General features: G+C 52.1%; 1 protein-coding gene across 4 annotated transcripts in view; it reads left to right on the top strand.

Annotated features, from left to right (window-relative positions):
• Positions 1–14876, top strand: part of SMG6 (SMG6 nonsense mediated mRNA decay factor) — a 265269-nt gene that overhangs the window by 235251 nt on the left and 15142 nt on the right. For all 4 annotated transcript variants that reach the window (XM_017866931.1, XM_017866959.1, XM_017866949.1 and 1 more), the window contains 2 exons: positions 3824–4000; positions 7966–8112. In XM_017866931.1, coding sequence (XP_017722420.1) covers positions 3824–4000; positions 7966–8112 — 324 coding nt within the window. The remainder of the gene's footprint in view (positions 1–3823; positions 4001–7965; positions 8113–14876) is intronic.

Here is a 14876-nt window from a genome sequence, read left to right as displayed (position 1 = left end):
ATAAGGCCAGGACTGTGACTGAGAAGGTACGCCGCAGAGGTGTGCCCTGTCTGGCAGCCCTTTTCGTCGCCTCTAGCCCCAGTCCAGCCCCACGTGCTAATGTAGCCCAGGAAGGGAGCCTCTCCTACCCAGCTCTTTCTCCTCTGGAGGATCCAGAGTTTGCCCCCAGAGCTGCGATACACATGCCACTTACATTCTCTGTTTTTCATTGATATAGAGTGGAAAAATGTGCTCACGAGCAGAGTTACTGTGGGATGATGTCACAGACTTCATCTGGAGTCCTTCCTCTCCAAGCAGGGAGTCCAGCTTTAACCCCTGTCTTACCAGGAAGTCCTCCTAGACCAAGCAAAGATCATCTTGGAATTGGCCTAGGCGGTGATTTGAAAGGCTTCTTCCATTATGAAGTCTCTTATTAACCATATTTAAACTGTTCTGTGTTGTTCTTTCCCTGACTCAAGTGCTGGAGGCTTTGTCTAGGAGAATATTCCCGTAAGTCTCCTACAGAACTCCAGCATCAAGAGAGCTGTGGTCCTCTTCCCAGTGGGCCTGTTCCCCCCATGTTAAAGCAGAATGCTTTTGCAGATAGGCCAGTGAGCTACAGACAGGTTTCTCTGTGCCTCTGGGCAAGCCCTGGACACTCTGCCTCTCAGTTTCTCCATCTCCTAAAGAGCTCAAACTGTGCACTTCTCACTCCCACAGTACACTTTACACAGCTTTGACCATCCTCCCTGCTGCTTGGATTGCAAAGGACAGAGGACACTTTTCCAAGACAGACAACCTTGCTCTCTCCAAGCAAGTAGAATCCTTTTCAGGCCTGTTAACACGAGGTCAGAGACCCCAGTGGATCACAGCCTTTTGCATATCAGCCAGAAGTGTCCTTGTCCTAGAGGAGGAACTAATGGCTATGGCAGACACAATCCCCAAGGAAACCAGCTTCCTTCTGAATGGGTGGAAGTGAAAACCAGGAGAGGGCTACTCCTCGTTGCTTGTGTGTCCATGGAATAGACAATTCCCACTGACCCTGTAAGGATGTGCTGCAGGCGGCCTCAGGATGTCCACATCCCTGGGTCCTGCTGTGCCCTGGAAATCCCCATCTCCAGGAGTCCCACGTCCACACATGTGGCTTTCTCCCTCTCGGCCGGGAACCATGCTTTCTTAGCCACTCAGCGTACCATGTAGCCCATGCTCCAGCGGCAGCAACGCTCCGCCCACCTGTCTGTGCATGCACCTGTGGCACACTCCTATCTGGGCAGGTTTCCTCTGTGCACTTAGCAGGGGTGCCATTGTACCTCTCATCGTCCAGGTGAGGCCAAGGACCATTGCAAGCTTTTCCTCTGTCCTCTTCTCACCCCTTAGCTCCCCTCTCCTCTCCATTCAGTGGCAGCAGCCTCACACCAAAAAGGAAAGTCCTGTACCCGTTACATAATTCTCCATAGTGCAAGCAGTAGCTGGGGCATAAGGTCAGAGGTCCTAGTGGGGTCAGGTGGCTGACACACACTGTAACGACAAGGTGGTTAAAATTAGACCACAGAGAGGAAACTGGCAGTCTTGTGGAAATGCAGAAGTTTCCTATGCAAGTGAGAGGCTGGAGATGCAGGGAGCCACTGTGCGTGCTGCCTGCCAGGCATTACTCATTTCGGCTCTGTTCTTTAATGCCTTTTAGCCCCTGCTTCTGTATTTCTAGCCTTCCTCATCACATGTTTGAATACACGCAATGGAACCATGGTTACCTGCCCTGGGCCAAAACAAGCTTTCCTTCTCCTTCACGGAGAAGTTCACCCCAGGACCAGGCACCCCAAGCTCAAGGGGCTGAACTTTTTCTAAGCCCTTCTGGGAGGCCGAGAACCTTTTACGTCAGCCTCTCAGGTGAAGGTGGTCAAAGTACTTAGCTTGAGATTCCAGCCTATAATGGTAACAGGGCCAATGGTGAGAGAAAGCAGAGAACACCCCTAGACTGGGTAGGAAAGCGGGGTTGGCTTTTGGTGAAGGTGGCAGAGGATGCAGGCACGGAGCACACAGTTGACTGGCGTGTGCCACAGTTGACTGGCGTGTGCCACACTTGCCTGGGCAGCCAGCCTGCCGAGCGGTGCTCATTTATTTCCGCTGTCTTAGAGAACGTGGGTCATGCCTGCTTCATCTGCTGTCTGTGGTACCCAGCCGAGCTTCCCTGTGCTGTCTGTCTGTATTGTGAGTCAACTGTGTGCACAGCTTGTCCTTACAATTCTTGCCAGTAACGTACAAAAATGATGAGATTTAGGCGGCTTTGCCACCAGAGGGGCTGCTGTCCACATGAGAGAGAGAACACCTGCACCCGTAAAATGATGATCAGTTGTCTCCAGATTAGTACCTCCCTGTGTGCTGCAGATAGAAGGGGCGGATCACGAGGTCAGGAGATCGAGACCATCCTGACTAACACGGTGAAACCCCGTCTCTACTAAAAAATACAAAAAACTAGCCGGGCGAGGTGGCGGGCGCCTGTAGTCCCAGCTACTCGGGAGGCTGAGGCAGGAGAATGGCGTGAACCCGGGAGGCGGAGCTTGCAGTGAGCAGAGATCTGGCCAACGCACTCCAGCCTGGGCGACAGAGCGAGACTCCGTCTCAAAAAAAAAAAAAAAAAAAAAAAGGAGGGACTTCTTAATGTGAAGCTCCTTTCACATTAAGAAATGAGGATGCATTAAAAGAGAGGCCAGGGCTAGTCAATGAGGATGAAGGGGCCGTCCCCTGTGGCACATCTGGCCACTGATGTGTGTTTCCCATGTGGAATGGCCTTCAGCTTTCAAGCTCCAGGTCCAGCAGGGCCCGTCTTCCTTGCTGAGCGCTCAGCCAATAGGGAGAAGAGGATGCTGGAGGCTAGAGATGAAGAGAAGGGCACAGAGGGGCAAGCATGGAGGAGAGTGCAAGCCAAGCAGACGGGTGTGCAGGAGAGGGCGTGCGTGTGTGGTGCCTCCGGGAGGGGGCCCGACAGGTGTGGAGGAGAGGGTGTGTATGTGTGGTGTCTCCAGAAGGGGCCAGACTGGGGGACGGTGGACCCTTCATCTGAGACACTTACAGATTTGACTGTTGCTCAAGATACTGAGTTTCATCTCAGCTAAATCAGCCCAGGCTTCTCTGACAGCACTGACTTGTGTGCTCACATGACCACGCGGGAGCGGCTTGGCCTAAACGTCAGAAAGAGCAGAGCTTTGGTGAAGCATCCCCACCTGTCTCTCTCCTGACAATTTCCTGCCTGACTCCAGTCTCTTGAGCATGAGGAGCTCTTAGATAGGGCAGGAACCTGTCAGGGGAAGTCCAAAATGATCTGGTTGAAATGAAACAGCCAAGAAAGCCCTTAGCATTCATTTTGCACTTGGGCTGAAAATTCTCCTTTTGGGAGTCTGGAGCAGGGGTGCTGGGAGAGGAGTGGAGAGTGGCAGCGAGGGGCCCCAGAAAGCTCTATGCTGTGAAAGTACTCCACTCTTCCCTCTGCTGATTCTAGACCAGACTTGGAAGAATGTCATGTATTCTGTTTTGTATCAGGACTTTAGTCAAATAAATGTAAGGCACCTGTCACTGGTCCCTGGGGTTGTCTGCTACCCCAGAGATAACCTAAGGAGAGACGGTGGGACCTTCCTTCCCTCAGACAGTCTTGGTCCTCAACCTGCCCTGGGCCCTCACTTACCACCTGACATGCCCTGGTGCCCTCCACACCCTGTCATTCATTCTGACCCCCTTGCCTGGTAGCTTTGACACACTTCCCCTGTGCCCCTCAGCCAGCAAGCAACATCTTGTCTCCATCTTCCCTTTCAGAAAATGCTGTTTTTCTTCTCTCCCTCTCACCCTGTAGGTTATTGCAGCTGACTGCAAAAGGGTCACAGTGCTGAAGTATTTTCTGGAAGCCCTTTGTGGACAAGAAGAGCCTCTGCTGGCATTCAAGGGTGGAAAGTATGTGTCAGTGGCACCCGTCCCAGACACCATGGGAAAGGAAATGGGAAGCCAAGAGGGAACACGACTGGAAGATGAGGTACTATGCAGGAAGAGCCCGCTGTGGCAGAGGGAAGGCCCCCTCCCCATTCTACCCGTGGCTTCAGCTTCTACTCCTGCTTATTTATGAGCACAGAGAGCAGTGTCTGTGTTAATATGACCAGCCACCTTCTTGAGAGTGTGCTCTCCTGGTGCCCCTTCCTGCCAGTCCACCCCGGTGCCTCCATCCCACTCCACTACGAGTTCCAGATGCTTCTTTTAATGCTGCATGGAGGAGAAGGGAGGAAAAGAAAGAAGGAAGGAGTTGAATAATGTGCAGCTCTCGAGGCTTAGGAAAGGGAGAGAGAGGAGGGGTCAGGATCAAGTTTATAGATGTGTGGAGCCCAGTGCAGCACAGGCCTGAACTCCAGCCTGCAGCACACATACAGGAAGAGCTGACATTGCTGGCCCTGTGTGGAAAATCACCCCTCCCCCGGCCTCCCCTCCCTCCCTTGTTCCCTCCCTCCCTCCTGCACATCCTGATGTGATTAAGGAATTCTCCTCTTGTTTGTTTGCCCTTGGTTGTTCCTGTAGCCCTTGCTTCACTCCAGACTCGTGTGTGTGTGTGTGTGTGTGTGCGCGCGCGCGCACACATGCATGAGCCTGTGTACCCGCCCCTGCAAAACTCCACTGGCAGTTGCCCTGCCCTATATATTGCTATTGCATGTATGTGTCTTTCTGGGGGTGATTGTTGATGTGGGTTTGTGTGTCAGTTTGAGTAAACACTGCTGCCAGCTTCCCTGCTGTCTGTGGGTTCTGAGTGGATGTGAGTGTGATGTTGTTGGAGCATGTATGCATTTAGTATCACTGCCAGCTGCCCTGCTGTGTGTCTGGGTGTGGGTAATTCTGTCTGGGTGTGTGTTCACACACACCTCACTTTTGCCTGAAGGTTGACTCTTCTTTTTACCACATAGTGTTAAAGACAGGAGACTTAGGTGGGAAGGAACATGGGACTAAGGGAAGGGACGGAAGTGATTCTAGCCAGGGGCCAGGTCACCCATAGGCCAACACAGTCATTTGGCCCGCAGCAGTCTCAAGCGCCCGGTAGAGCAGGGCGGGGTACAGGGATGAAATCAGCAACAGGCCAAGGAAGCCAGATGTCAGCTGGAAGCTGTCGTTTGTGATCTGAAACAGTGATAGAGCAGCCACCTTTGGATCAGAGACTCGAGAGCAGCAGAGTCTTGGACGGGCTTCATTAGAATAACTGGAGAGCCCCACCCCACCCCTGGTGACATAGAACTCGGCTTCCAGGACAGAGGTGGTTCCAGGGATAAAGCTGAGCCTGGGATTCCAGACTCTCCAGATGAAACCTGGGCAGGGAATAATGGGAAAGAATGAGCTGTTAGCATGGGAGGGGACAGCAGGCTTGCTAAAGCTGACAGGGTGTCCAGGCTTCAGGCAGGGCAGAGCAAGTGCCACCCAAGCCCTGGGCACTGTGTGGGGAAGCACAGGTGGGGCAGTGCCTCCATCAGCTATTTCACCCGCACTTTAAGGCTGAGGGCAGAGCCAGGTTAGCTCCCAGGCTTGCCCCAAGATGCCCTCTGGCCAGTGGAGCCTGCAGTCGCAAATACAGTGAGGCAAGTGGGGCCCAGAGAGGGCCACAGCATCAAAGCCAGAGAAGGCCTCTGCCCTCACAAGGAACAGATCACTTCTCTGGTCCCAGATCTTGGTAGTGCCACACTTTTTTTTTTTTCTCGTTCTAAGGCTTATTGACCAGACAAAGGTTGTGACCCACGCCAGGCTGCCCACTTCTTCCTTTTCCCACGAGTCTCCTGGGTTCCTTCATGTTAGTGGCCTCTGGGAAACTCTGCTTACCCTGGTCTGTGTAATTTCATAACCTTGCACTTCCTCGTTTACTGTGAGAGCTGAGCGAACCTCAGACAAGCCTCTCTGACCCTCTTTTGACCTCCGTCAAGCTCACTTCAAGCCCCGTGATAACCTTGTATATCCCTAGTCAGAGCAGGCAGAGACAGTGTTTCCCCGTGGGCTAGGCAGGCATTCTGTCCCACTCACTACAGTCTGGGTTAACTCCATGAACAAGGAAGTGAATGTGCAGAGTTTTCCTCCTTTCCATGGTCTGGGCCTCTCTGGATGTGAGCCCTGTGGCACTATAGCATGCCTGTGTCAGATGAATGGTGACTGTGGACAACATCCCAGACCCCTGACATCTCTTAGGATAGTGACAGTTCTGGCCTCATCCTCAGATCTCATCTCTCCCTAAACTGCAAAACTGAATCTCTTCAGCAGATTGGGAGAGGTAGGGAAAGATGTTTCTTCAGACATTGTTCTTTGTGAATAGAACACAGTTTAGTTGCTTCAGGGTGTTACCAAAACACCCCTAGATTCTGCTCCCAAGACGAAGTATATACCTCTGTCATCTACCCAGCCACCCACCTAAGTAATCCCTTTCGGTCAAGCTGGACAGTTAGAGGAGAGAACAGCCTGTACTCAACAGGTCTAGGATGGCCTACAGCAGGTCTAACAAAGCTGAGCCACTAAGGGCTGGATCTGAGCTTATGGTCTAGATTCAGGATGGCTTGGCTCAGTATTACTGGTAAGAGCATAAACTTTGGAGTCAGATTCACTTGGACTTGAATCCCTGCTCTGCCTTTACTTGCTGTGTGACCCTGAGCAAGGTGTTGACCTCTAAACCTCACTTTGTTCATTTATAAGATAGGGATGGTGATAGCACCTATCTTATCTCACAGGCTGTTGTGAGGATTAACTGAGTTAACACATGAAAAATGCTTAGCCCAGTACCTGGCCAATAATAAGCACTGAGTAAGTGATACCTGTTGTCATCATTGTCATTATTATAATCCAGTTAGAAACAGGAACCTTCTACTAAATTATTCCCCGTGTACCCATGCTAACCCTTTCCCTCAAGGGAAGCTATCTTGGGCAGCTGCATGTTCTCTGTTGACCAAGGCCAAAAGTAAGAAAGCAAGGAATGGAGCCTGGGACCACCCAGGGAGTGATGGCTGCTAAGAGCTGAGGCTGCAAGTAGGGAGGTGCCATCCCTGGGGAATGCACTACCAGCCTGGCAGGAGGCTCCTTAAGCCAGCCAGCCACCTCCTACCCTGCCCAGGCCCTGAAGGGCAGCTGAGCAAGATCATGTTGTGTGAGTTGCTGTAAAGGGGTCCAGCAATCCTCACACCACCAGGCTGGAGTCTTAAAAAGAAACCAGGGCAAGGTCTGCTGAGCTGCAGCATCTGTCCCTGGTGCTGTCTGGGGCAAGGGAACTTCCACGCCTGATTCCCAGCTGTTGGCTAGAGTTGATTCCTATCAGATCATTAACATGAATTAGATTTAAATTGGGTGGTTTAACTTTCTCTGTTGTTTCCCTCTTGAATCATTGGTGACTTCAGAATAAAAATAGGCCTAAAGCTTGACTTTGTGAGTGTGTACGAGGGAGAACACAGAGTGTGAGTACAAGCACGCAGGTATACATGTGTGATTGCGAGTGACTTACGGTGTAACTCTCTGAGTGTGTACGAGGGAGAACACAGAGTGTGAGTATAAGCACGCAGGTGTACATGTGTGATTGCGAGTGACTTATGGTGTAACTCTCTGTGTACGAGGGAGAACACAGAGTGTGAGTACAAACACGCAGGTGTACACGTGTGATTGCGAGTGACTTATGGTGTAACTCTCTGTGTACGAGGGAGAACACAGAGTGTGAGTACAAGCACGCAGGTGTACATGTGTGATTGCGAGTGACTTATGGTGTAACTCTCTGAGGGAAGAGGCCCAGAGTATAAGAGAGAGCAGCTCCGGGGGAAGAGTGACAGCTTCTGTCTACCTCCCTTTGCCTGAGTAGAGGGAAGCACACACCAGGGGACCCTTTGCAAGGGATGGGCCCAGTCTGCATGGGTGAGGGACCGCAAGGGCAATGTCGGGTTCAGTAAGTGCCATGGGTTCAGCTAACTGTCTCCTCTTTCTCCTGGTCGGCTCCACCACCCAAAGGAGGAGGATGTGGTGATCGAAGACTTGGAGGAAGACTCAGAGGCTGAAGGCAGTGGGGGCGAGGATGACATCAGGGAACTTCGGGCCAAGAAGCTGGCTCTGGCCAGGAAGATAGCTGAGCAGCAGCGTCGCCAGGAAAAGATCCAGGTGAAGTCGGCCTGGGGAGTGTGGTTCCCACGATGGGGGTTGCTGTCCAGTGCATGAGAGGATGTGGGCAGAGAGCAGAGCTGAGCAGGACACTAAGGAAGAGTTGCAGTGTTCTCTCTAGCTCTACCCGTTTTTTACTCTACCAGTAAATTCTGGTAGCAAGTTTGGTGCCTAGAGTCTCCCTTGTCCTGGGCTCCAAGGCAGGGGTAGGGTCTTCTGAGAGCATCTGAGAAAAGCTGCTTCCCCAGTTGGAATCTACAAATGCACACCACACGTACATGATCTTTCACACAATTTGAGGGTTTTAGAGTCTCCCTGAGCCTTATCCAGATATTCCTGGAGAGGCTGTGGATTCTCAGTTCAGAACACCTATTCTCAGGGAGAGGATGTCATGGCCGCAGTCTGCTTACCTGGATTCCCACTGAAATGGAAGACCCCTGTGGACAAGATAGTCCCTACACCCTCACAGAGAGAAACGCCTTAGTCTCCACAGAGGGACTTTGGCCTCTATCAGCCCTCTCATGGGCCTGCGTCTTCACCCCCAGCAAGTGTTTCCTCCTGACCTTCCTAGGTCTGTTCCCTTGTGCCATAAGCCCACTTCCCATCCTCTAGGGCTCGGGGCAGACAGGAAAGATGCAGTCCTGCTCCCCGTTTAAAGGCGAACCATGTGCACAGGGAAGCGTCAAGCCACCCACTCAGCCTTTTTAAGGACGCCCACTTCAACCCTCTCCTTTGGCACAGGGTTTGATGCATGTGATCAGGCAGACCTGGTGACAGTCTAGGCCCTGCCGCCTGAGTAGCTTGGTAACACGGGGCAAACTATTCAGCTTCTTAGAGCCTGTTCCCTCGTCTGTAAAATGAAAGTGCTCACCAGGCGCAGTGGCTCACTCTGGAATCCCAGCACTTTGGGAGGCCGAGGCAGGCGGATCATAAGGTCAGGAGATCGAGACCATCCTGGATAACACGGTGAAACCCCGTCTCTACTAAAATACAAAATTAGCTGGGTGTGGTGGCGGGCACCTGTAATCCCAGCTACTCAGGAGGCTGAGGCAGGAGAATTGCTTGAACCCGGGAGGCAGAGGTTGCAGTGAGCCGAGATCACGCCACTGAACTCCAACCTGGACGACAGAGCGAGACTCCATCACAAAAAAAGAAAAAAAGTGCTAGTAGCACCTATCTCCCAGAGTCACTGTGAGGCCTACATGGGATAGTGTATGTAACACACTTAGCATAGTGCGTGGCACTTAGTATGTGCTCCATAAAGGGCCACCTTTGTCTGTTGTTTGTCTCATCACCCTGGCCAGGGAAGAGGAATGAATGAATGCCAGTCGAGATCCATCTGTCACCCGGGTTGGAGTCCAGGGGTGCAATCTCGGCTCACTCCAACCTCCACCTCCCAGGTTCAAGCGATTCTCTTGCCTCAGCCTCCAGAGTAGGTGGAATTACAGATGCCTGCCACCATGCCCAGCTAATTTTGTATTTTTAGTAGAGACAGGGTTTTGCCGTGTTTGCCAGGCCAGTCTTGAACTTCTGACCTCAAGTGATCCTCCCGCCTCTGCCTCCCAAAGTGCTGGGATTATAGGCATGAGCCATCACACTGGTCAAGATCCATCATTCTTTTGTTTTGTTTTGTTTTGAGATGAAGTCTTGCCTTGTTGCCCAGGCTGGAGTGCAGTGGCATAATCTCAGCTCACTGCAACTTCCGCCTCCCAGGTTGAAATGATTCTCCTGCCTCAGCCTCCCAAGTAGCTGGGATTACAGGCGCCTGCCACCACGACCAGCTAATTTTTGTATTTTTAGTAGAGACGGGGTTTCACCATGTTGGCCAGGCTGGTCTTGAACTCCTGACCTCAGGTGATCTGCCCGCCTTGGCCTCCCAAAGTGCTGGGATTACAGGTATGAGCCACTGCGCCCAGCCTCCATCATTCTTTAGACAGATCCACGGCCCTGCTGCCATTGGAATCAGTGTGTAATACTGATCATCCATGTAATACCAGCATCATCCATTGTTGTGTGGCTGCCTCCCCAGCCCTGCTGTGGGTCTGCATGTAAACTTGTGTGTGACCCTCAAAACAGCTTCATCCTCATGCTTCTTTTTTTTCTTTCTTTTTTTTTTTTTTTTTTTTGAGATGGAGTCTTCACTGTCACCAGGCTGGAGTGCAGTGTCATGATCTCGGCTCACTGCAACCCCTGCCTCCCAGGTTCAAGTGATTCTCCTGCTTCAGCCTCCCGAGTAATTGGGACTACAGGTGTGCACTACCACACCCAGCTAATTTTTTGTATTTTTTTGTAGAGACCAGGTTTCACCATGTTGGCCAGGATGGTCTTGATCTCTTGACTTCATGATCTGCCCGCCTTGTCCTCCCAAAGTGCCCTCATGCTTCTTTTCTTGCTCTTCCTCACCATCTGTTTTCCGAGAAGTTCTGTTTCTACCTTCGTTTCTTGACTCTCAACCCAGCAGTTATGGAGACTGTTGTGTCAAGAATCACCAACATGGCCAGGCACGGTGGCTCACGCCTATAATGCCAACATTTTGGGAGGCCATGGTGGGTGGATCATTTGAGGTCAGGAGTTCGAGACCAGCCTGGTCAACATGGTGAAACCCCATCTCTACTAAAAATACAAAAGTTAGCCGGGTGTGGTGGCCGGTGCCTGTAGTCCCCGCTACTTGGGAGACTGAGGCAGGAGAATCTTTTGAACCCAGGAGGCGGAGGTTGCAGTGAGCCGAGATGGCGCCACCACACTCCAGCCTGGGCAACAGAGCAAGACTCCATCTTAAAAAAAAGGGAAAATCACCAATGACCTATCTTTATCAAAACTCAGTCTGTGTCGTATTTGACCTCCCTTTGTCTTTGGGCCCTAAAGCCACCTTCCTTCAGCTTCACTTTAGCATCAGTGAATGACCCCTTGTCTTCTCTCTGTTCACCAGACCACCCTCCTGGGCTTCCTCACCACCATTCTTTTTTTGGTCCCCACCATGCTTCTTTTTACTCCTTAGCCTCAGCAAGCTGAGTTAGTGTTCAGCAGACATGTATTCAGTGGCCGAGCATGGTGGCTCACGCCTGTAATCCCAGCACTTTGGGAGGCCGAGGCCGGCAGATCACTTGAGGTCAGGAGTTCAAGACCAGCCTGGCCAACATGGTGAAACCCCATCTCCACTAAAAATACAAAAATTAGCCGGGCGTGGTGGCGGGTGCCTGTAATCCCAGCTACTCAGGAGGCTGAGGCAGGAGAATCGGGTGAACCTGGGAGGCGGAGGTTGCAGTGAGCCAAGATCGAGCCACTGTACTTTAGCCCTGGGCGAGACTCTGTCAAAAAAAAAAAACAACAACAACAATGTATTTGGTGACAATAATAGTAGCAACTAGAGCATCATCTTAAATTCCACCCTGGCTTTTAATCCCTAGTATCTAATTTCATATTAAATACTATTTATTCACACATTTATTCCCTCCTTTCCTCTCTGTTTCCATTGCCACTACTACTATTCTAGGTCAAGTAGTTGCTTAGAGGGTAGCAATCAAGGCCCCTGTGTTGCACAGCCCCACAAGGCGCTGTTTCCCTTGTTTCTGTGAATGGCGCCTCCTGGAGTTTGTAGCACACAGTCTGCCCACCGGGCTTCTGTTCACCAAGCTGCCTCCATCATTCTTTTCCTGAAAGAGCCACTCCCCTGCTCAGAAATCATCAGGCCTTTGCTTGGCTTGTAAAATAAAGTCTAATTCCCTATTATTGGCATTTAAGGCTTTTCGATCTGTTCCCAGTCTGTGTTCCAGCCTCTTCTCCCCCTACCCCATCCCTCATGAACCCTTACTAGTTATATGACATTGGGCAAATTATCTAACTTTTCTGAGCCTGTTTCCTCATCTGTATGATGGAAGTAATGCCGGACACAGTGGGCACGTGCCTATGGTTCAGACTACTCAGGAGGCTGAGGCTGGATGATAGCTTGAGCCCGGGAGTACAAGGCTACAGTGTGCAGTGATCTTGCCTGTGAACAGCCACTGCAGCATGGCAAAACCCCACCTCTTAAAACACTAAAAGTGAAAGTGATAAAAGCACCAACATTAGAGCTGCCGTGAAGCCTCAGAATGAATCACAGTGCGTGTAAAATGCCTGTCCAGACACCAAGGCCCTCCTGCCTGGACAGTGACACTAACCTTCCTTTCCACTCCCTAGACATGCTCTGCCCTTTTCCACTCTTGGGTTTTTGTTCATGCTGTCCTTCAAAGCAAAGTGCCCTTTTTCTGCTCCATATATCTTGTTACCTGTTGAAATTCTATTCCTCCTTCAGTCCCCAGATGAAACTCCATTTCCCCAGTGAGGCCAGCCCTGGTCTCCCCCAGGAGGGATCTGTCTCCCTTGCTTAGTGCTCCTGTGACACTCATCAGACTTCATTTGTGGACCTGCTATATGTCTCATGTTACAGTTATTTGTGGACTTGTTTCCCACGTTGTACTGTGAACTCCTTGGAATCGGGAGGCATGTCTTCAGCTCAGTTTAGCAAGTGGCATTGAGCATTTACTATGCTAGTGTCTGGGGGACACAGAACTAATCCCATTCCAGAGTGTAGTACAACGGTACAATGTGGTGGAGTCCTTGACAAGTGATTTGAAGTGTGAATGAGTGTCCATACAAAACGGAAGTCCAGGATGCCGAGGAAGCACGTGCTGCCAGAATCCATCCCCTTCTGGAGCTCCGTGTTTAGCTTTTGCCTCTCCAGCGACCAACAGCACCTTCAGGATTGGAGGTCTCCTCCAACACTTGACTTCCAGTGCCCCTGGCGGGCCCTGTCCAGGCTGCCTGTTCTCCTGATGAGCTCCTTCTGAGGAGGCTGCTTAGGCCCAAGCCTGGAAGGCCTGCTGTGGGCCAGCTGGAGCTGGGGTTACTGTGGCCCCTTTAAGAACAGGCCCCACATGCACCAAGCTGGCGGCCCTGCCTCCTGTCAGCCTCCTTCCTCCAGCCTCACAGCCACAAGAGGATTTCTCAGCAGAGGAAAAAGTCCCCCTTTCCCTTCCCCCCCCCTTTAATGCCCGGGGCCCTTCACTTCCATAATTCTTCATTTTCCAGCCTTGAACGTAAGCCAGACACATCTGTCTGGCCATATGCGTGAACCCTGGAGTCTGTGCCGAGGTGGCTGTAAAACAGGGCCGGTGAAGGCTCTTCTGGGAGAGCACACACATGTGTGCCCTCAGGCCATTGGCTTCCTGCCCAGAACCACGGGGCTTCAGTGCTCCAAACCCATGCTAACCTTTTCTTATTTTTCCTCTTTTTGTTTAATTTAAGGGGGGAAAATCCAAGGAAAAGGTATAAATTGTCCTGGGAGTGGGGGAGAGGCTCCTAGCTGGAGAGGCCATTATTGTTGGCAGGTACCTGGGTCACACTAATACAATAAGGAAGAAAGGAGCATCGAGTGAATTAAGATTGGAGGGATGGGCTGTAAATTACACTGCTCTGAACTCCATCAGTCTCCAGGGTGTTAACCGAGAGGTGTAAGGCAAGTCCCCAGTTCCCAGCGCCTTTCACAGATGTAGCAAAACAGGAACCACACATGTTTGGGGAAGGGGATATGAAGATGGGGTTGAAAAAAATCCTCCTGGCCCCCAGGATAGCTATAAAGTCCAAGTGAGATCTAGGGCTGTAACCACACCCCCACTTCCCTGCTCTTACCTAGACCCCTGGGCCTAAGCTCTTCTGCAAGCATGGGGGAGGTGAGGCCTGGCCTCCCTCTGCAGCCTGTCCCTCCCTGCTTCCGGCGTTGCACAGAGGCTGGTGAGTGGGGCCGACTGGAGGTCAGAAAAGGGGTGTGGGGAGCTCTCAGAGCCTGTGCAGCTGGAGCTGCAGCACCCAGGCAGGCCCCTGGATGCTGGGGGCGCCAAGTCCGCCCACCCAGGGCTTTGAGGCCACACTCTCCGGCTCAGCCCACGCTCTGCCTTGTTGCCTGAGACAGCTCCTCCTGTTGGTGCTGCCCACCTTGCTGCTTTTCTCCTGAGTTCTTTTCGCTCCCATTGCCGTTCTTTGGAGTTGTTCAGAGACCAGGGCAGGGTACATGGTTTGGGAAGTGGGTCGGAAGTGTTTCATTCCTAACCAAACCCCCAGGGCACAGCAGTCACTGAAAATGCTCCTCCAGGCACGAGGCGTGGCCTCTTGGCACCTCATGCTGGCGCTGGCCCTGTGAATCCCCCGCTTCCTCACTGCCTCTCTGAGGCTCTGCTGTGATTTGTGCTGCTGTCGGGCGGGGTCAGGTTTCCTGAGCAGTTGCAAACATCCCACCTGAAACATAACAGGCTCTTCCTCTGGCCACATCTATTGTTTCCCTCGGCATTATGGCCACAGTCTTGCTCTGTGGCCAGCAATGACATGTGTTCTGAAAATAGCTTCTCTCCCCTGTCCCTTTCCCGCCCACCCCCCTCCTGAAGATGTAGTCCCTCCTTTGTGGTGGCCCCAGGAGTTCCACTCTAAATTTAGCTGCCGTCCATTCATACTGCCACCCAGCTAGGGGGGGCTGTTGTGGAACAATGGGGTATGCACAGAGCCCCCCACACCTGTATGGAAGCTGGCGGAAGGCAGACACTCAGCCCTGGCTCCTGGCTGTCGGAGACAGGGTGGGAGCCAACACACCACCAGGCTGGGGGCACGTTCACGTCAAGGCAGGAAAGCACATCAGCCTGTAGAGCGGGCATCCGCCCTTCCCACCCAGGCCCGCTCCAGCCTCCCCAAAACCTGAGTGCTGGGCCTCCAGCTTGCTCCAGCACCATCCACTGGGG

Source organism: Rhinopithecus bieti, unplaced genomic scaffold, assembly GCF_001698545.2.
Source record: "Rhinopithecus bieti isolate Rb0 unplaced genomic scaffold, ASM169854v2 scaffold_22, whole genome shotgun sequence".
NCBI lineage: Eukaryota > Metazoa > Chordata > Mammalia > Primates > Cercopithecidae > Rhinopithecus > Rhinopithecus bieti.
Note: the sequence above shows the minus strand (reverse complement) of the source record. Positions and strands in the feature narration are given on the sequence as shown.